Source organism: Ictalurus furcatus, chromosome 9 (assembly GCF_023375685.1).
Source record: "Ictalurus furcatus strain D&B chromosome 9, Billie_1.0, whole genome shotgun sequence".
In the NCBI taxonomy this organism is placed as follows: Eukaryota; Metazoa; Chordata; class Actinopteri; order Siluriformes; family Ictaluridae; genus Ictalurus; species Ictalurus furcatus.
In genome coordinates, this window is record NC_071263.1 from 29,546,664 (window position 1) to 29,568,352 (window position 21,689).

The 21,689-nt window shown below is 38.3% G+C and overlaps 1 protein-coding gene across 1 annotated transcript in view; it reads right to left on the reverse strand.

The window, feature by feature from the left end:
* Positions 1–21,689, reverse strand: part of plb1 (phospholipase B1) — a 31,431-nt gene that overhangs the window by 7,246 nt on the left and 2,496 nt on the right. The window contains exons 2-28 of the mRNA XM_053633417.1: positions 20,274–20,339; positions 20,042–20,105; positions 15,961–15,995; positions 15,754–15,805; positions 15,575–15,626; positions 15,349–15,405; positions 14,415–14,480; positions 13,022–13,074; positions 12,832–12,916; positions 12,612–12,719; positions 11,053–11,097; positions 10,717–10,776; positions 9,639–9,725; positions 9,455–9,512; positions 9,085–9,143; positions 7,835–7,908; positions 7,601–7,644; positions 6,575–6,683; positions 5,478–5,529; positions 5,249–5,329; positions 5,084–5,149; positions 3,904–4,004; positions 3,727–3,808; positions 2,443–2,547; positions 2,031–2,126; positions 928–999; positions 667–732 (exon numbers count right to left, since the gene is read on the reverse strand). Coding sequence (XP_053489392.1) covers positions 667–732; positions 928–999; positions 2,031–2,126; positions 2,443–2,547; positions 3,727–3,808; positions 3,904–4,004; positions 5,084–5,149; positions 5,249–5,329; positions 5,478–5,529; positions 6,575–6,683; positions 7,601–7,644; positions 7,835–7,908; positions 9,085–9,143; positions 9,455–9,512; positions 9,639–9,725; positions 10,717–10,776; positions 11,053–11,097; positions 12,612–12,719; positions 12,832–12,916; positions 13,022–13,074; positions 14,415–14,480; positions 15,349–15,405; positions 15,575–15,626; positions 15,754–15,805; positions 15,961–15,995; positions 20,042–20,105; positions 20,274–20,339 — 1,895 coding nt within the window. The remainder of the gene's footprint in view (positions 1–666; positions 733–927; positions 1,000–2,030; positions 2,127–2,442; positions 2,548–3,726; positions 3,809–3,903; positions 4,005–5,083; positions 5,150–5,248; positions 5,330–5,477; positions 5,530–6,574; positions 6,684–7,600; positions 7,645–7,834; positions 7,909–9,084; positions 9,144–9,454; positions 9,513–9,638; positions 9,726–10,716; positions 10,777–11,052; positions 11,098–12,611; positions 12,720–12,831; positions 12,917–13,021; positions 13,075–14,414; positions 14,481–15,348; positions 15,406–15,574; positions 15,627–15,753; positions 15,806–15,960; positions 15,996–20,041; positions 20,106–20,273; positions 20,340–21,689) is intronic.

The following is a 21,689-nucleotide window of genomic DNA, read 5'->3' on the forward strand; positions in this document are numbered from 1 at the left end:
TAAGTAAGTTGTGCTGTTATAGGAAACTAATCAGAGACGGGGCGGGGCGACGATGCGGAATTACTTTTATCAGCTGGACGTTGATTATTTTATTTCTCTTCCACCACAGAAATTTGCTAACAAGCACAAATGAAAGAATATCTATGAACAAAGGACACATCATAGTGAGATATTTTTTATCCATTTATAGTTACAGCTGTGCCCTCACTAGGTCACTAGAGAAAACCACAAAGCGTAAACTCCTCTGTTCCTGAAGATGTCCTGACGCTACAGCTTTACCTCTGGACACTGGAGACTCCTTCCATAAATAGTAAATAAACTCTTGACTTCCTTACAGAGAACATCACCACGGCGATGATTACACGCGCGTTTTAAAACCGGTTTACGCGGACCGTCGTCTGTACACGTCCCTGTGAACGAGCTGTTACCGTAGAAACGAGAACCTATTAGACCGAGCGCGTTAATATACAGTAAACCTGCGCTACTGACAGGGCTGCTGTTATATAAAACAAACAAACAAACAAACAAACAAACAAACAAACAAATCAACACCTTCTGCCCAATCAGAATCCAGAATTATATACGTATACACCGCTGTGATATTGTCATAATACTGATTCATCGATTCAACAGCCGGATGGTGTGGAGGTTACGGTCTTTACTCACCGCAACCTTGGGCGTGGCTACGTATGCCAGCGCTTTGTTCCCAGTGGTCGGGAAATAAGGGGTGCTCTAAAGTGAGAACATTACAGAAATCAAGAAATGTAAATACAGCATTTGTTATAATATTACAACAATAGAACACAAGGACAAAGCTCAATCGGCTGACGTCACGGTAACGCTGTTACCATGGAGTGACGCTGTCTGCAGAAATAAAACTGAACTGAAAGGAAATAATAAGAAAATGTGGCTTTAAAAACAGCTTACCGTAGAATGACACTTCATAGTCACGCCTTTGTTGAAGTCCACGGACGTGGTTTTACTGTTTACAGGCTCCAGCTGAAACAACATGTACATAAACATATCATAAACATATCGTAAACAACATGTGTGCAATTATAATCTCAGTATGTATTTGTTTATGTGAGCACACACACACACACACACATAGCAGTGTGTCATACTATTATAATTATAATAGTCCAAAAAAGGTCATTTTATTTATGAAATACTATATATTTTATAGAATTTATATACTAACAATGTTCTTATTATTGGCTGCTGTGATTTACACAACAGTGTGATATATATATATATATATACATACATACATACATACAGGTACATTTCAAAAAATGTGAATATCGTAGAAGTGTGATTTTTCTCCCCGTAATTGAATCAAAAAAGTGGAACGTTCATATATTCTAGATTCGTTACACGTGAAGTGAAAAACATTTCGAGCCTTTGTTTGTTTTAATCTCGATGATTACGACTTACAGCTCACGCAAATAAAACATGCAGTATCTCAGAATATTAGAATGAAGAATTTATAATACAGAAATGTGGACCTGATGAAAAGTATGTTAATGATGTGATGTCAAATTTTTGTACTTTTTATTATTATTATTATTATTTTTTTGACATTTTATGGCATTTATCCAGAGTGACTTACAGTTATCTCATTTATACTACTGAGCAGTTGAGGGTTAAGGGCCTCGCTCAAGGGCCCAACAGTGGCAGCCCTGAGGCTTGAACTCCTGACCTTCTGATCAGTAAAAAAATGATTATAATTTTTTTTTTTTTTAAATAAAACACTACTGGTAACGTTTATCAGCTGCCATGAAGCGACACTGCAGCTATCCTGTACATAAAACTACCTGCTACATCACAGCAGATTACCGTGCATTTTTGTCTCTAAGTGTCATACTGCAAAGCAATTTATCACCCATGATGAATATGATCAGTGTGTGTGTGTGTGTGTGTGACTGAGATATTCTTAACGCATCTTTGCAGTAATCCTGGTTCATTACAGCAGTATTAGTGAAGTGTTAATACTGAAATATTAATAAGAAGATTTCTGCACAACTCACCATGTTGTTCCAGAGAGCTCGGGCCATGAGAGTGTGAGATTTCTGACTGAAATGGAAACAATCCCCAGCGAAGTAGGAGCGATCGGGCCTTCCATCCTGAGCGAGGTACAAAGAACATGAATAGCTGAATACCTGACATTACCATTACCCTATTTTAAAAAGAATCTGAAAAACGGGGTTCTTTTTGGCGCCCTTCACAAAATGAGTACAGATTTCCATATAAAACAAGTACTAATCATTTTAGTCCCAGTTTCAAAAGTTATTCTATATCCTTGGGTTTAGGATTCTTTATCCTGTTTAATATTTAAAAACTACTGTGTAGAAGTTTCATTTTCAACAATTAAAATATTCTGCTCCTTTTTATAAAGGGGGCCAACAATTGAGTATGGTACAAATCCTGTTTTTATTTTACCGCCAGCGCCGGAAAGATCACGTTTCTGAAAAATGGCTGTAAGACCACGGTGAAGTCCGAGCGAGTGTTATAGCGTCCAGAGGCCACCAGGTTTCTCGTTGCAGTCTGAGAACACACGCACAAAGACATGTCATCATCATCATCATCATCATCATCATGTTTACTTGGAATGGATAAAAAAAATAAAATAGGAGTAAAAAAAAAGTTGGACAAATATATTTGTGTAATTGGCTTTTTCTCTGAGCCGGGTGTCCAAGGAAACACTGCTACATCTTTTCCAATTTCTGAAATGTCAGGTAAACAGTGGAATGATTTTGTCTGGCATCTTTTAACCCCTCACACTGTGCGATGAAAAAAGCCAAACTGCTCGCTAAAAGCAAACCACCGTAAAGTGCGAGCACCGGGTAAAAGTGCGCTACGAATCAGAATCCGATTTCTCCCAGAGAGCGGCATCTCACGAGTTTTCAGAAAGAAAAAAAACAAACGCTCTCAGCTGAGAAGTGAACCTTGTGCTGTTTTTGTCCCTTAACAGTGAAAAGAAACGCAGAAGTCGGATTGTCATTTTAAGTTTTAATGGATTTACAGTCCCTTCTGAAACTATTGGAACAGCAAGGCCAACTCGGCAAGACGTTCGGGATTGAGACCACGAGATGAATATGAGAAGAGAGTTTACAATTCCAGCTCTTATTTCCTGGTGTTTATACGTAGACGTGTTAAACGACGTAGCACACAGGGCATTCTGCCTCCGGTTTCACTTGTTGTTAAAAAGGATAAACCGACACGAAGATCAGAGAGCTGTCTATGGGAGAAAAGCGAGCTGTTTTGAAGTTAAATGTCTTCAGTGTACAGCAAGAACAAACGAATTGGACTTAATGTCCCAATAGTTTCAGCGATGACTATAACCCCCCCCCCCCCCCCCCCCCCCCCCAAAAAAAAACTCTCTCCCCACACCTCCCCTTTAAAAAAAAAAAAAAAAACCTTTCACATTTTTCACATTTAATCTTCCTGGATTGTACCGGATTGCTCTTTTATGACCTGCACTCGGGCTCCTTTGATATTGCCATCATAAAAGTCTCAGTAGAGCATAACTATACTAAAACTATAATCAAATATGCAAAAATTTACGACTTAAATCTTTGAAATGTACGTTTTGTCATTACTAGCAAACCTACAAAGAAATGTGAGTGGACACATCTCGCTGTGATTTCCTGCTGCAAAGGTAAATTCCCATCCCCATGCTAACTCAACCGTTTTAAGAATAAAATAGGTCACTGCGCTACACACCTGATATGCTGTGTTTATTGATTTTAAAGCCTGCAGCTCTGAAGATCCTTCTGCAGGGTTCAGCACACAGGGACATACACTCCTGTAACACACACACACACACACACACACACTATAAGACTTGATCTAAAAGGTGTGTAACATTCTGCATTATGACTCGAAGGTGCATCCACTCACTGCACCACCCAGGTGGGACAGCCGAGCGTGGTGTCCTGATGCAGCCGACGCAGTGGAGCGATCTGGAAAACCTCCACCAGATTCACTAGAACACGAGGAACCTACATGACAAGATACACACACACACACACACACACACAGACACGCACAGAATGTCACACATCATAACTCCCAGTGAGCCAGCGTTGGACTCTCGGGCTGTAAGTCACTTCGGATAAAAGAAATGTAAAACCGTGTATAATCAACACTGCTGTTTTCATTCAGAGTTTGCTTTAATGACTCGTTCATATACTGACTGAAGGTCTTCGCTTTCCCTTTTATTTCCTCAACACAGCACAGTCGGGGGGTGAGCCTCTCAGTGCAGAGGGATATGATAATGACGGACGTGTAGAAGATTTAAAGCAGAGAGCGATTTAATACGGGCAATAAATTTATCTTCACTGGGACTGAGATAAAAGTCACACCTTACCGACTGCAGTTGATACACAGAGAGGCCACACCTCCTCTACTGACACAAAAGCCACACCTCCTTCAATGAAACCTATTGAAACAGAGGTTACACCTTCTTCAATGAAACCTATGCAAACCAAAGCCACGCCTCCCTCATTGGGATTAACAGGTACAGTCGTCACTTCTCCTTCACTTGGACTGATGGAAATAGAGATTAAACGTCTGCTGCAACTCATGCAAGAGGCCACACCTCCATTACTGTAACTGACACACAAACCACACCCCCTAGTCACTGAGCCTGACAGAAACAAAGGCCACACCTCCTACACAGAGACTGTCAGATACAAAGGCCACGCCTCCTACAGTGAGGCTGTCAGATACAAAGGCCACGCCTCCTACACTGAGACTGTCAGATACAAAGGCCACGCCTCCTACACTGAGACTGTCAGATACAAAGGCCACGCCTCCTACACTGAGACGGTCAGATACAAAGGCCACGCCTCCTACACTGAGATGTCAGATACAAAGGCCATGCCTCCTACACTGAGACTGTCAGATACAAAGGCCACGCCTCCTACACTGAGACTGTCAGATACAAAGGCCACACCTCTTTCACTGTACATCACCACTCTGAAAAGGAAACATCCTCTACTCCCTGCATATCTTTTAGTTGTTTTTTTTTTTTTTTCCAAACATGAATGTCATATTTAACACTCCATATCTCTTTCACCTTTTGATGTAAGATGTCCAGAGCGTCGCGGATGTTTTTCGCAAAATTATCAGCAGAGTAAAGGGTCTAGAAGAAGATGAAAACATGATATGAACAACAATAAAATAAAATGAAAACTTTATTAATTACATAAAAATGAAATATCCTATTAAAAGTCAGGTGTACCGGGTCTTTGCATTGTTCACACAGATCATTTCCTCCGATAAACAGTGTGATGACCTTCCAGTCTTTTTGGAAATTAATGCGCTGGATAGAGAAAGAGAAAGAGAGAGTGAGAGAAAGAGAGAGAAAGAAAGGGAATGAGATGGAAAGAGAGAGAGATTTAGATCAAATTAAATAATAAGAATAAATAATGCTAAGACAGATACAGTGTGTAGGATTAGCGTAGTCTCACCGAGTCACTTGTCATTCTGTTGATGAGGGCTTGTGCCTGCGAGAGCAAGTCTCTGAAACGGGAAACCATCTTCAATTACGCATCATACAGACACCACTCAAATCTTCTTTCATTCCTTTGTTCATTTATTCATCTACAGTTGTGTTAAAAAAGCTAGTTATTATATATTCCACCGCCATGCTGATGAATGCTGGATCGTGATTGGTCAGAAGGTGTGGATTAATGTTCTACAACAGCAGCTCTGGCAGTAGCGCAGGTTTATATCAATGCGCTCGTTCGGATACATTATCGTTTCCATAGTAACAGCTCATTCACTGTACTGCGGACGCTCCGTGTAAACGGATTAGTGACACGTGTATCCCGCTGATACGGTGAAGATTTCTGTAAGGAGATGTTTATTTAACTTGTACGGAAGGAGTCTCCAGTGTCAGAGCTTCGTAACAGTCCGAGGTAAAGCGGAGAGGAAAAGAGAGAGAGGCAGGTGAGGGAATGAGTACGATGTGTTGTTCTTTAATAAAGAAAACATTGCAATTGTTGGCTAATTGCTTCAGTAGAAGCAGAATAATGATAATGAGTCTTTATTGGTCACATATACGTTACAGCAGAGATGTTTCTTCCCATATCCCAATTTGATAGGAAGTTGGGGTTAGAGCACAGGGTCAGCCATGATACAGCCCCCTGGAGCAGAGAGGGTTAAGGTCCTTGCTTAAGTGCCCAATAGTGGTAGCTTGGCAGTGCTGGGGCTTGAACCCCCGACTTTCCGATCACTATCCCAGAGCCTTAACCCCCAAGCCATTACTGCCCCCAAGCCATTACTGCCCCCAAGCCATTACTGCCCCCAAGCCATTACTGCCCCCAAGCCATTACTGCCCCCAAGCCATTACTGCCCCAAGCCACCACTGCCCCAAACCACCACTGCCCCACCCATCACTGCCCCACCCATCACTGCCCCACCCATCACTGCCCCACCCATCACTGCCCCATAAATAAAACACTGTGGGACATGTGTAATGTGTAATTAAGTCAAGTTCGAAACGATAAAAGGTGAAGTAAAAGCAGTTCATTTGTTTGATTTGTTTGGTACAGCCGGTACTGACTTGCTCTTGGATCCGCCTACAGCCTGGTTGAGGAACGCCTGCGATGTTGTGGCTTTGCCTGTCCCGGTGGAGAAGCCGGTGAGCGAAGGGTTATACTTCCTCAGGATGTCTGAACAACAACACAAACTATAGTGAAGGTCTGAACGCATTGAAAAAATCATATACATAGATACATATTCTCAAATATATTTTATATATTTATATTTGTGAGTGTGGTCTTTCTTTGTCCCAGAATCTTCATCAAAGTAAAAACCTCTCACTCATGCATTTTTTCCCCGTATCCTACAGGACCCCTGGTCCCGATACACACCTCTATTGCCTAATATCGACCTGACGCTGTGATGTATTTCCCCTCTGCCCGTAGCATGTTTACTTTCGTTTTGTTTTCTGCCCCGTCTCCGCCCCTGTTGTGTTATGGGTTGTTCCTTTTGTCATCAGCTCTTCTCGTTTCCCTTTCCCGTTTGTATATTTAAATTGCCGTGTGTCTTAATTCTGGGCGAAGTACCGTGTTTCCGTGTTTTGCCCCCAGACCCGTACCGAGCCTTTGTTCTTTGTCCTCGTTTCCCGGTGTTTTGATCCCGCTCTCGTCCTCGTACCCTGTGTCTGTTTTTTACTATATTTTTGCCTGTTGATTTGGATTTGTCTGCCTGTATTTTTAATAAAAGCTTCAGCTGCACTCGCATCCGTCTCCGACACACGCAACACGTCACACGCCCTGTGGAACTTTCTTCCCAGCAGTCTTAAAAAAAATACACTCCGGTATCTTTATTTGTATCGGTTTAGAGATTACTCTATATAATATTATATTTGTATTCTGTTCCATCTCTAATATGCACAAGACACTCATTTATTTGAATTCATTCGAGACATTCCTCCATAGACACGGACGTTTCCGGCTCTCGGGAAAAGCAGTTGGTTTAGCTGGCCAGACACTAAGACTGGGCGATAGGAAGCTGAAATCGACCGAATTGGAGACGAACGTTACAGACAAAGAGCAGATACAAACCAGACATCAGCTGTACGCACTTGCTAAGGTGGTCACAGACGAGAGATCTCCATCTCCGCCGATGCTACAGAGAAAGTCACAACACACAAGACAAACAAATATTAACAGACGTTAATAGTATGTATTAACAGATGTTATTAATCTTATCTTAAACTCAGTAAAAATATTTAGTGGGTTATAAATCTGTGGGTTTTATTGCCGTTCTCAGTGTGTGTGTGTGTGTGTGTGTGTGTGTGTGTGTGTGTGAGCTTTACCTCCATGACAGACCACGATACTCGATCAAGACGGCAGGAAGGTTATTCTGACCGGCACCCGCTCCATATGCGGCCTGTTTGTAAACAAAGGAAGTGACATCACTAATCATTAGCATGCTGTTAGTCCTATCTATCTATCTATCTATCTATATATATATAAAACATAATATAAACATTATAATGTTGTCTAGAAATGAATTTTCGAATATGGTAAGATATTTTGGTCTGTCACGGCTCAGTAGTTAAACAAGACTCGTTCCGCTTGTTCCTCATGTAGTCTGTTATACTCTTAACAACAAAAAAGGTCTTCAGTGGTTCTTTACAGCACCATTGGCTCTGCAAAGAACCTTCTTCTTGTCAAGGACCATTTTTCATTGTATATGAGCTGTATGATTCTTTGGGGATTAGAGAAGTTCTTTATGGTTCATTATAGGTTCTTCAAGGTTTCATCCCTTAACAGGTTAAAGTCAACCCTATATATAAGGTTCTCTTGGCATCACTCTTAAGAACCTTACTTTGGTTCCTTAAAGCACTAACTAAGGTTTTTTTCTTTTTTTTTTTTTTTAGAACGATTATGACATATACCAAGGTTCTTTGTAGCACTGCTGTGAAGAACCCTTTCTGGGATCTCTAAAGAACCTGACAACTTAAAAAAGTTCTCCTATGGCATTAGGCTGAAAACCCCCCCTTTTTTTTTGGTTCTAATTGGAACCTTTATTTTTACCCAAGGCATGTTAAATGTCTGATGCTTTCTCACGACAAAAGGTTACTTTTTCATCTGCAGTGTTGAGTCAGTTTGAACAGAACCCTGGGGTGCTAGTGTGGCGTGTTCTCCGCCTCAGTGTGGTTCTTAAGGCAGGCGAGAACACAGCAATCACACTCGTGTCCGAGGTGGTCTCGGTTCTGCTTCCAGGGGGTGGAGCTTTAACTGATCTAGCTCCTCCTACCTAGGCCTAAGCCAAAAGTCAACAACTCAGTGTGTTTCAGGCTGGATAATTGTGTGTAATGTGTTGATTCACGTTGTACAGCGTTGTGTTGGTTATGGGTTATGGGTTAAGGTTATGGGATGAGTTGGATCAGATCCAGCTCTACCCCGTGGACTTTTGGTTCTGCAGTGAGGTCTATCTAGATTTTGGGTTATTGGTGAGATGTCAGTAAAAAGCAAAGCTGCTCTGACCGTCATGAAGCGTGTGTGTGTGTGTGTGTGTGTGTGTGTGTGTGTGTATAACCACATATGGATAATAACTCACCGTGAGCGAGTCTCCTAATGCTCCCACCACTTTGACATCTGCAGGTCGGAGGTAATGCACTACAACGCAAGGAACATCAGGACATCAGGAACAACATTTTGGACCACATGCTGAGCTTAGAGGATCCGTTCAGAATCTGTCTCTAGACCTGTAATATTCATAAAACTGTGATTTGCTGTATTCAACGTTCTGTGTTTCGGACTTCTCTTGACATTTTTCTGGCCCTGAAATTAGCCCCGCCCCCTCCAGTCAGAACAGAGCTGCGCAGCTCCACTGTTTTCCATCAGAAGCCTTCAGTTTTAATTTTGTGTGTGCGTGTGTGTGTGTGTGTGTGTGTGCATGTGTGTGTGTATGTGTGTTTGAGCTTCACCTGAGGTGGGGACTGAGGGAGACGGACTTGTAACGGTGCATGGAAAACTGGTAGCTTTCTTTTGAGACGATACACACAGATAAAATGCACATAAATATCCAGAGACTTAAAGAACAAACACACACATATGATTTATATATATATATATATATATATATATGGAGAGAGAGAGAGAGAGACTCACGGTAATGGTCTGTAATTCTGCTCTGTGAGAGCCACTCTTTGGCTGCATGACAGGTGAGTTACGCTGTGTGTAAAGATACGGCTTCTCCTAGATAAGAGCAACAGATTTAGTGTATGTGTGTGTGTGTGTGTGTGTGTGTGTGTGTGTGTGTGTGTGTGCAGACAGAGAGACAACACAAAATGTTGCAAAAATGGAGAAAAATGTTACAGCACTATAGGGTTATTAAAGTAAAATCATAAAAAAAAAAAACCCTAAATATTTATTGCGAATTAAAATAAGAATCGTATAACAAATTATATAACCTCATAATCACATTTAATATATTTATATCACGAATTTCATTTGCATATTGTGGCCACTAATACGAACAGGAATAGCGTAAAAGGGATGAGAGAGTTTATTTTAAATATATATATATTATTTACTATTGTAATAAAATAATATTATATTGTTTATATTATATTTCATAATCACATCAAAAATCCTCATGTTTTTCATTTGTGATCAGAAAGAAACGATCAAATTTGAACTACGTTAAAGAAATATAAAGATAAATACTGTATGTATATATATATAAAAAATATAGTTCTAAATTGAATTGATTTTTCAGCTAAATTAATAAACAATATATTTCTAATAATATATTATATAGTAATTAATATGAGGGAACACTACAAACTACAAGATCATGGTACTTTGGTATTTTCTTAGCTGTCATAATTAGGAAAATGAAATGATATTTAGGAAATAGAAATAAAGAAGAAAAATTTATATGATATTTATAAAATACATAATCAAAAACATTTTTTTTAACAACAAAATGAATACACAATATATGTGTAATAATCCTGTAATTACTATTAGTGAAGCCAATGTAAGGTACGATAATAATAATAATAATAATAATAATAATAATAATAATAATAATAATAATAACAATAATAATAATGGTATTACTTTCACTGAAACTCACTCAGGGATTGTAAAATATAACATTTTATATAAGAAAGTAATAAAAAGCTCAAGATGGTGCCAGAGAGGAAGTCCTTGACCTTCAGGTCATTCACCCTGTACTCACGCGTGAAGGACAGGAAACAGCCATGCCCTGCCCCTCCACCTCAGACGCCATTGGCTGCAACTGAAAATAAAAACGTGTGACTGAGGATCTGTATGATATCAGTAACATTCTGAACGCTGATGGTTGTTAAGATCAGATTATCTACAGCGATGGCCTCGAGTTGATCCACATCTAGTCTATCTAACCTGATGTGGTCTGACTGAATCTAATCTAATCGCTTCACCTTTGTAGTGTTTATCACTAAGGCGTTTTATGAGGCTGCGTGTCTCGTAATGCCAGTTGTTTTATATAGCAATGAGTCGTTGGTTTCTGTTTATGTCTCTGACGTAAACTCACCAGTTTGCTCCACAGCTGCTTGAGCGTCTGCGAGTCTCCTTCCACCTGCGGCACAGAAACATCATTTCAGATCACCGTCCTTACAGACCACTTTAGACCCGAGTGGCCTAGCGAAACGACGCTATACTTAACCTGAGCTGTCGAGAATTTCATTTATGAATCGGATCGACGTTAGCTAAAATGTTCTCCACTTATTATTAAGGATTAGCACTAAAAGACTAAAAGATCCTTATGGTTCAGCGGCTAAAGGATGCTAAGCGGAGGTCTAGACAATCTGTTAGCTGAACAAAGTTAGAATAACAAGGTTAGCTGAACAAGCTATAGAAAGTTAGCTGAACAAGGTTAGCTGAACAAAGCCAGCTAGCTAAACGTGTCCGTTTTTATACTCTTACTCCAAGTAAGAACTTGGCCTCGGTGCTGTATTTAGCGTTTAGGTTTGTTAAAGCAATGGAAATGTATTACTTTTATAACTTTTCTTTTCAAACAGACACTTGGATTAGACCAAATTGGACCACTTTTAAAACTCTGACTCAGAGTAAGTAGCTGACTGGATGCTTAAAACTACTTTTTTTGTCCCAACTGCTTCATCTGCGCTCGTTTTTTCTTGCAATAAAACATCAAATTTGGGAGATTTTAACTAAAAATAATCATTGAATCATTAGCTTTTAATTCTGGAGCTATTGATTTGATTTTGCCAATAAGATAAATAAAATAAAATGAATTGAAATATTGGGTTATGAATACAAATAGATTTGTTGTTTAGTTGTTTTTTTTTTTTTTGTTTATTTCTGCTTTTTTAACACTTAAAAAAGGAGAAAATAATAAAATATTAAATATATGAAATAAGTGAAAATAATTTAAAAAATAATGAATTTTCATGAATTTATTTGTTATTTGTTATATTACTATGTAAATGTTTCTTTCGTCTTCTTCTTGCGATATATTTTTATCCCACATTCCTGTTATTTTCTGATTTTGTATTTAAACTGACAGTTTTGATTGCAACAAACTGATTTTTTAAAGGAATCAGTGGCAAATTTACTCCGAAGATAAATAATAAATAGTTATGGTGCTTTTATAATATAATAATAAATAGTTAGGGTGCTTTTATAATATAATAATAAATAGTTATGGTGCTTTTATAGTGCAGTTACAGTTTAAAAGGTCACGTCCTTCCTTTCTGCAAATCCAAGACTGAGTAAAAATCAAATCCGTTCTTTTTCCTACTGTGAATTTCTAAAGATTTTTTTTTATTGTTATAGAGGAAATAAATCCCCCCCCAAAATCAGATTTTAATTAGCAATCAATGTGTGCATACTGACATAAACATACAAGAGCGGTTCAGAATCTTTTACAGAGTGTGTGATTTTGATTCCCTGAATCACTGAATCTTTCCATCACATTCACTGAACTGTAAGTGTGTTGATATCTCAGGCTCAATGTTCTTCAAGCATCCTCAGGGGTTAATGTGTTTAAACGTAATCAGACCTGCTTGACTTTGCTCGGTGCGCTTAATGAGTCTTTAATGAATCACGAATCATTCTGTGAATTTGACTCACTGAATCATCTGAGGAATCGAAGTATGTTGGACTGGATTGCAGTGCAACAGTGAAGTTTTTTCCATCGCTCCATTGATGACGCCTCTGCAGGAGGGCACCTAGATGATCCTACACACACACACACACACACACACACACACACACACACACACACACACACACACTTTTATGACGGCCCTCAGAAATCCATATACCACAGACAAAGTCGACCCAAAAATACCTGAATATTAGCCATAATGGCGGCTCTCTCCAGTCTGGGCCATGTCTGTGTGTCTGCGCTGATGCCGTCTTTGCATTCACATATTCTACACACACACACACACACACACATGATAAGGTAATACATTCATTCAAAAAGGTCAACAAAAGGCAAAAGGTTCATTCTTTTTAGTCAAGAGATGAAGACGTACCTGTCATCAGCTCGGCCTCCCCAAACCACAACATGAACCAGAGTGTGATCCAACTAAAAACAGAAAACTGTGTTCATTTGTTTTCCAAAACTGGCATAAAAGCCACTTGTTAAAGGAGTCCTTTAACTTAGAGAATTTCCCCAGTGTGGGATCAATAAAGTTTTTATCTGATCTTATCTTATCTTTAAAAAACAAAACAAGAGAGATGAATGTACACAATTATCCATCGTTTCCAAATGACCTCAATCAGCCAAGACGTGTTTGTTGGCTAATGTTTCCTTCTTTAGCTTTGCTCTGAGGTTATACGGTTTCACAGTGAACTTGAGTAAGGACTTTTTTTTTATTCAGAAACACTGTACATCATTTATTAATCGTTTAGTAAAGCTGTGCGTGAAAGTTTTCATAGCCAAACCGAAGAGGAATTATTAATCAAAAAGTAAAAAAAGCCGGCAATCGGACGTCAATGACCAAGCGTTTACATTTAGCCACGCCCACAAAACTCCATAAAAGGTCAAGCTCATACCGTAGAGAGCTGAAAACGACAAACCGACGACGTGCGACGTGAGGAATGTGCGCGAGGTCCGTGACGTGTGCTAAATCTTCCAGTAATGCAGCTCAGCCACTGCAGCAAACTCCTCCTCCACGTATACGGCGCCATTACTTTTGTCCTAATCGAACGGCTAGTCTCGTTTGCCGTGATTTATTTTGGGATCGCATTCTTTCAGGGCTGTACTACAAAACCACGTGACGGGTTTGCTGAAACGGGCGTGTAAGTGAAATAAACGCGTGATTGTGTAATCTGTGTATAAAAACCGACAGTTGTGAGAATGAAAGCAGTCGAGGTTGACGTTAGCGAGTCTCTTTATATTTACACCAAAACAACTCGGTTTTAGAAAAGCGTGTGTCACGGTGGACGTTTTGAAGTGGTATTTTATCGTGGCAGGTGTTTGAGTCGATATACGATCTGTAGTATCGCGCCTTCTCGTTCCGGCCCTGCGTCTTTATCTCTGGTTTCGTCTTTATCACTTTGGATTGTTTTGTTTCGTACTTTTATTGCTTTATTTCATTCCGTTTGTCAATTATTTTATCGCCGCTCGGATACGGTACGGCACTTTGGTCGACGCTCGTTATCTTATAAACGTGCTTTATATAAATAAAAGTGAATCGGCTCGTTGTTTACATTAGCATCGTCGCTTCAGCGTGAAAACAACGTCTGAAAAAACCGCAAACGTTTTTTAGACACCGGACACGTCCTTGCCGACGAGCTAGGAAATATTTGAGGCAAATAAACAAAAACAAAACAAAAAAAAAAAACGCCGTCGATTTATTTCTTTAAACAATTCAAATCATTTCCTATGTCACGCTACGTCAACGTCCGTGCTTTACTCGTTACCTTCTCGTGCAGTTTATCCAGCGCAGCCTCCACTCTGTGCACCGTCGACTCGACCACTGAAGCAGCCTAAAAGACAAGAACGGACGTTTTCATGCATAAAATCTAAATAAAACGTACGCGGATTACTGACTAATTGCACGTGCAAATTCAGAGATTAAAAAATTACCCGTTCAAAAGTTTACACACCCTCGATTCTTAATCCCGTGTGCCGTTACCTGGATGATCCACGACATGATGCGTTTATGTTCTGTGAGAGTTCTTCACGAGTCCCTTGTTTGTCCTGAGCAGTTACACTGCCCACGGTTCTTCAGAAAAATCCTCCAGGTCCTGCACATTCTCTACTTTTCCAGCATCTTCTACATATTTGAGCCCTTTCTAACAGCGACTATATGATGTCGAGATCCATCTTGTCACACCGAGGGACTCGTACACGACTATTACAGAAGGTGCACACGTTCACTGATGCTCGAGGAGGGCAACACGATGCGTTAAGAGCCAGGGGGGTGTAAACTTTTGAACAGGATGATCGGTGTAACTTGTTATAGTACTAAATAAAAAACAGCATGGGACTTTTATGATCCCTCTTATATTGTTTTGCATTAATAAATCAGACTGGAAACAATTATATATATATATATATATATATATATATATATATATATATATATATATATATATATATATAAACCATCATTTTGTGTAGACATTTTGTAGAAATGCCCGAGATGTGTGCTGAACCTGGACTGTGAGGAGCAACACTTAATGGAGGAATAAAAGCTGGTGATTTTTAAAATCTAATATATTTGTAAAATAAATACAACCCCAGCTAGTATGAGTGTGTACACTGTATATGAAAGCGTGAAGGCTGTGATTGGGAGATTTGTTTATTTCTGGATGAGGATGTGATGTGATGTGAAGTGAAGTGAAGTGTGACCTGGCCCGGGCAGACGCAGAGCTCATCCGCCGACACGAAGAGAAGCAGCAGCTTCCACTGAGGGGAGACAGAAAAAAACCTGATGTACTTCTGTACATTATTTACAATGTATCCACGGCATGCACATATCGAGCAGGAGTCGATGGAAATTCCTAATAATCTCATCAAGAGAAATAGTAGGGAAACCTGAGACGGCTGCGTGGGAATTTCCATCTAAACGGCGTACCTGATTATCGTCGAGCGTCTCGATCACATCCTCGACTTCCTCGAGCGAACCCCTGCAAAACCAACACGCAGGATCGGATCAGAGTCAGAGAACGAGCATACTTATTACTTATACAGGTATAGTGTGTGTGTGTGTGTGTGTGTGTGTGTGTGTGTGTGTGTGTGTGTGTTATTCAGCACCTCTGTTCTGGTATCACTGTAGTCAGTTCTGGATTAAAGCAGGACAGAATCTCTGTTGGAGACAAACACAAAATAAAAATGTTGATTATTTTTCTATGGCAATGCTACTCAGACTGTTTTCTTCCTTATATACTGTATGATTATATACTGTATTATTATATACTGTATTTATATACTGTACGCCTGGAATAGAAAGTAAGATCTTACCAGACAGCCTGTTCAGAATCCTAATTTCAGCAGACCTACAGCGAAACACACACCGATCATTTATCTTTTAATTACAATAACACTTCGCTCTCACAGTGCACAATATCATTATGTACAGCATGTTATACTGTATTTGCTACTTTTTCTGTCTGTTTTTTATTTTTCTTCCTTTGGCGTAATTTCATTACATTTTACCATAAAACGACGTTCTCGTCTCTCCCGTTTGTTCTACAAATATACAGTGAAATCTAGTTGTTTAGCGGTTCATTATTCGACTTCCTAAATATCCATGTACTGTTATTGGATAATGATAACGAGTCTTTATTGGGCACGTGTACATTACAGCACAGTGAAATTCTTTTCTTTATATACCCCAGCATGTCAGGACGTTGGGGTCAGAGTGCAGGGTCGGCCATGATACAGCGCCCCCTGGAGCTGAGAGGGTTAAGGGCCTTGCTCAAGGGCCCGACAGTGGCAGCTTGAACCCTCAACCATCCCATCAGTAACCCAGAGCCCAAATTATTATTATTATTATTATTATTATTATTATTATTATTATTATTATTATTTTCCCAGATTAGATACCAGAAAGAAACCAGTGCAGTTTGTTCAATAAAAAAAAAATAATCACAATAATTAACAACAACAACAACAACAACAACAACAAATACTAAAGGTAGTAAACTGTAGCTTTCTATGTGTCTGGTGTGGTACAGTTCTTTATGTAAAGTTCCTTTAAAGGTTTACTCTAAAACACCTGCTCAAATCTTCACTTGTTCTGCATTTGTTATGTATATATATATATATATATATATATATATATATATATATATATATATAAGCAATATTATCATATGACAATTTCCTCCTTGCTCTCCAGCACTAACAGACGGAAGATAAACCGGATTCAGGGATCTGCTGCACGTGACAGCAAACAGATTCGAATATGAAGTCTTCTCCGACTCTCGTTGGCTGTTTTGTCAGTGCTGTTCTTGCTACTTCTCGTTAAAAAGCACTTCACACCACGTAATTCATCGCTGAGTATTTCAAACGTCAGTGCAATTCTCTAACAGCGTGGCGAGGACACTGGGACTGGACCCGTACAGGGTGTACTCGGCGTAAAGGGACTTATGTTTGAACGTCTTGTTCGTTCCGAGTCTGTATCTGTAGTGAAATGATCCGTAAGTGTGGTATGCTGTATGAAGATACTGAACGGAGCGTCTAGAAAGCTTTCTGTTTGAAGGTCATCACGCTACATTAGATAAGCTCTCGGCTGACTAAAGCTTGCTCTTGCGGCACTCCCTTAAGGAGGATGAAAGCTGGAACCGGGGCCGCATTTCTCATTCCTTCAGTCTTCTATTCTATTATTAAAGTTTATACGTCATTTCTATTCTATTATTACAGTATTATACGTCATTTCTATTCTATTATCGTGTATTATACGTCATTTCTATTCTATTATTACAGCATTCTACATTATTTCTACTCTATTTTACAGTATTATACGCCATTTCTACTCTATTTTACAGTATTATACACCATTTCTACTCTATTTTATAGTATTATACGCCATTTCTACTCTATTTTACAGTATTATACGCCATTTCTACTCTATTTTACAGTATTATACGTCATTTCTACTCTATTTTACCGTATTATACGCCATTTCTACTCTATTTTACAGTATTATACATCATTTCTACTCTATTTTACAGTATTATACATCATTTCTACTCTATTTTACAGTATTATACGCCATTTCTACTCTATTTTACAGTATTATATGCCATTTCTACTCTATTTTACAGTATTATACATCATTTCTATTCTATTTTACAGTATTATACGCCATTTCTACTCTATTTTACAGTATTATACATCATTTCTACTCTATTTTACAGTATTATACGTCATTTCTACTCTATTTTACAGTATTATACGTCATTTCTATTCTATTTTACAGTATTATACGCCATTTCTACTCTATTTTACAGTATTATACGTCATTTCTACTCTATTTTACAGTATTATACGCCATTTCTACTCTATTTTACAGTATTATACATCATTTCTACTCTATTTTACAGTATTATACGCCATTTCTACTCTATTTTACAGTATTATATGCCATTTCTACTCTATTTTACAGTATTATACATCATTTCTACTCTATTTTACAGTATTATACGCCATTTCTACTCTATTTTACAGTATTATATGCCATTTCTACTCTATTTTACAGTATTATACATCATTTCTATTCTATTTTACAGTATTATACGCCATTTCTACTCTATTTTACAGTATTATACGTCATTTCTACTCTATTTTACAGTATTATACATCATTTCTATTCTATTATCGTGTATATGTCATTTCTATTCTATTATACAGCATTATACGTCATTTATATTCTATTATTACAGCATTATGTCATTTCTTCTCTATTTTACAGTATTATACGTCATTTATATTCTATTATCTACAGCATTATACGTCATTTCTATTCTATTATACTGTATTATTCATCATTTCTATTCCATTATACAGCATTATACGTCATTTCTATTCTATTATCGTGTATTCTACGTCATTTGTACTCTGTTTTACAGTATTATACGTCATTTCTATTCTATTATAAAGCATTATACGTCATTTCTATTCTATTACACAGTAATGAATAAGAAATTGTGCATGTAAACGTTATAAGCGTCTACATTGTAACTAAAATTGATAAGTGACCGTTTTCACCTCTAAGGCCTGGTATTTGGAGTAATTCTCCACATGATGTTCATCGTGCTTCATTTTGTGTATGATTTTGTGTCTTATCATGCATTCTCATCGTTAAGTCTGAGCCTTATTGCTACTGTTCCATGTCTGGTATCTCACGGTTTAGACCCTCACTAGCATTTTCCCGGTTGTTACGATTATAGAGATTATCCCAGTTGGTTACTGATGATTACTGGATCAGCCCAAAATAAACACCACGCTGATTCAACACACTTGGGTCCTGCCTTTCCTCATCACACGTTACCTCCACGAGCACTAAAAATAACGAAGTCTACAGGCAAGCCCGAAGAATCTTCATCAGCTGATCTGAGGACAGTGAGGACCACGACGTTATCAGAACGTATGAATGTTATCTGGAGATAACTGGACCAAACAAAACCTCCAGAAACTACTGAGGGCTGGAACTCTGTGTTCTCATGGCTAGTTACGGTTAGGATTGCAATCAGTGACGTGACAAACAAACAAACAAACAAATAAATAAATAACCATCCAGAATAGGTATCAAAAGAAATGAGTAGTTTAGCAAAACTTTCAATTGTTTCAATGCTGTTTAATTTGGGCAAGTTTAAAAACACGACTGTGGTGGAGAATCGAACCAAAAAACACCGGAAGAATGTTAATTAGAGAAGAAGACGTTCCTTAGGTGACTTTCCTGCTCACAGACTCATCCACCAAATCATCAAAGTCCAGCTTTTTAAAATCTCAGACTCCTATGTCTGGCAGCGCAGCACGTCGAGTCTCCTCCTTTGGCTCATTTTAGCTCATTTTAATGAGAACACATTAAAATGAACACTATACACGTGTTTTTTTTTCCACCCCTCAAATCTGTTTAGACGGCTCCAGATAAAAACATTCAAGCCCCAACTGACTGTTCTGTAGTTACAAATTCACTCCAGTAATATTTATAAATGATTTCACATTCTTTAATAGGTGTCATGTGATTTAGCATCATGGTCAATCCCTGTAATCACACAGATTAAATCTAGGCTCAAATCCCTAATCCGTCCCTGGCTGAGCTAGACTTCCATTAATTGCTATCTACATGAGCCTTGCTTAGTTTTTATTATTATTATTATTATTATTATTATTGCTGAACATTTGTTTTATAATGTACACAACATTAAAATGTTTTTGGCAAACTCTTCCACCCATTTTTCCATTATTTTTTGAATTCAGGAAAAAAAAACAAAAAACAAACAAACAAAAAAACCTGGACGGCCATGTTCACTTGAATAAACATGAAGTTTAATAGCTTTATGCCTTTGTGAAATAAACAGCAGTGTGACTGTACCTGTGTGAAGTGGACAGGCCGAGTGCTGACAGCACATGCACATCTGCAGGCCTCAGCGAGTGAACTGTCATAAACAACACACTCAGGTTTAGTGCTGACTCACCCCGCTACCAGGCTCAGCAATTATAGATTAAAATGTACGTTAAATTATCTTTATGGGTGACGTCGTTGAGTTACATAAGTGTAAAAAAAAAAAAAAAAAAAAAAAAAAGTTTAAACCCTGTCGACTCACCAGAGGAAGGAAGAGCTGGTGAAGGGTTCAGCTGGGCACAGATCAAAGCCAACTCAGTCAGAGAGTCTGGAAATAAACCAGACAAGGAGCCAAGAATGAGGAAAATGATATTTCTATATAGATCAATTTAATGCAACATGTAACTAACAAACAAATCACAAACTGAGCATGCATACTTTACTTCTTTAACCTTAGGAATCAATCTGAGCATGCATACTTTAATACTTTAAGCTTATGAATCAAACTGAGCATGCATACTTTACTACTTTAACCTGAGGACACAAACTGAGCATGCATACTTTACTATTTTAAGCTTATGAATCAAACTGAGCATGCATACTTTAATACTTTAACTTAAAGAATGAACCTGAGCATGCATACTTTACTACTTTAAGCTTAGGAATCAATCTGAGCATGCATACTTTAATACTTTAACTTAAAGAATGAACCTGAGCATGCATACTTTACTACTTTAAGCTTAGGAATCAATCTGAGCATGCATACTTTAATACTTTAAGCTTATGAATCAAACTGAGCATGCATACTTTAATACTTTAACCTGAGGACACAAACTGAGCATGCATACTTTACTATTTTAAGCTTATGAATCAAACTGAGCATGCATACTTTAATACTTTAACTTAAAGAATGAACCTGAGCATGCATACTTTAATACTTTAACTTAAAGAATGAAACTGAGCATGCATACTTTAATACTTTAACTTAAAGAATGAAACTGAGCATGCATACTTTAATACTTTAACCTGAGGACACAAACTGAGCATGCATACTTTACTATTTTAAGCTTATCAGTCAAACTGAGCATGCATACTTTAATACTTTAACTTAAAGAATGAAACTGAGCATGCATACTTTACTACTTTAACCTGAGTGATCAATCTGAGCATGCATACTTTAATACTTTAACTTAAAGAATGAAACTGAGCATGCATACTTTACTACTTTAACCTGAGTGATCAATCTGAGCATGCATACTTTAATACTTTAACTTAAAGAATGAACCTGAGCATGCATACTTTACTATTCTAAGCTTATGAATCAAACTGAATATACATACTTTAATACTTTAACCTGAGGACTCAAGCTGAGCACGCATACTTTACTACTTTAGCCTGGGGAATCGAACTGGGCATGCATACGTTATTACTTTAAGCTGAGAAATCAAACTGAGCATGCATTCTTTACTACTTTAGTCTGAGGACTCAAACTGAGCATGCATACTTGACTGAGTTAAGCCAAGAATAAACCTTAGCAGGCACACTTCACTAATTTAACCGATGGAATCAAACTGAGCATGCGTACTTCACTACGTTAAGCTGAGGAATCAAACTGAGCATGCATTCTTTACTATGTTAATCCAAGAATAAACCTTAGCATGCATACGTTACCACTTTA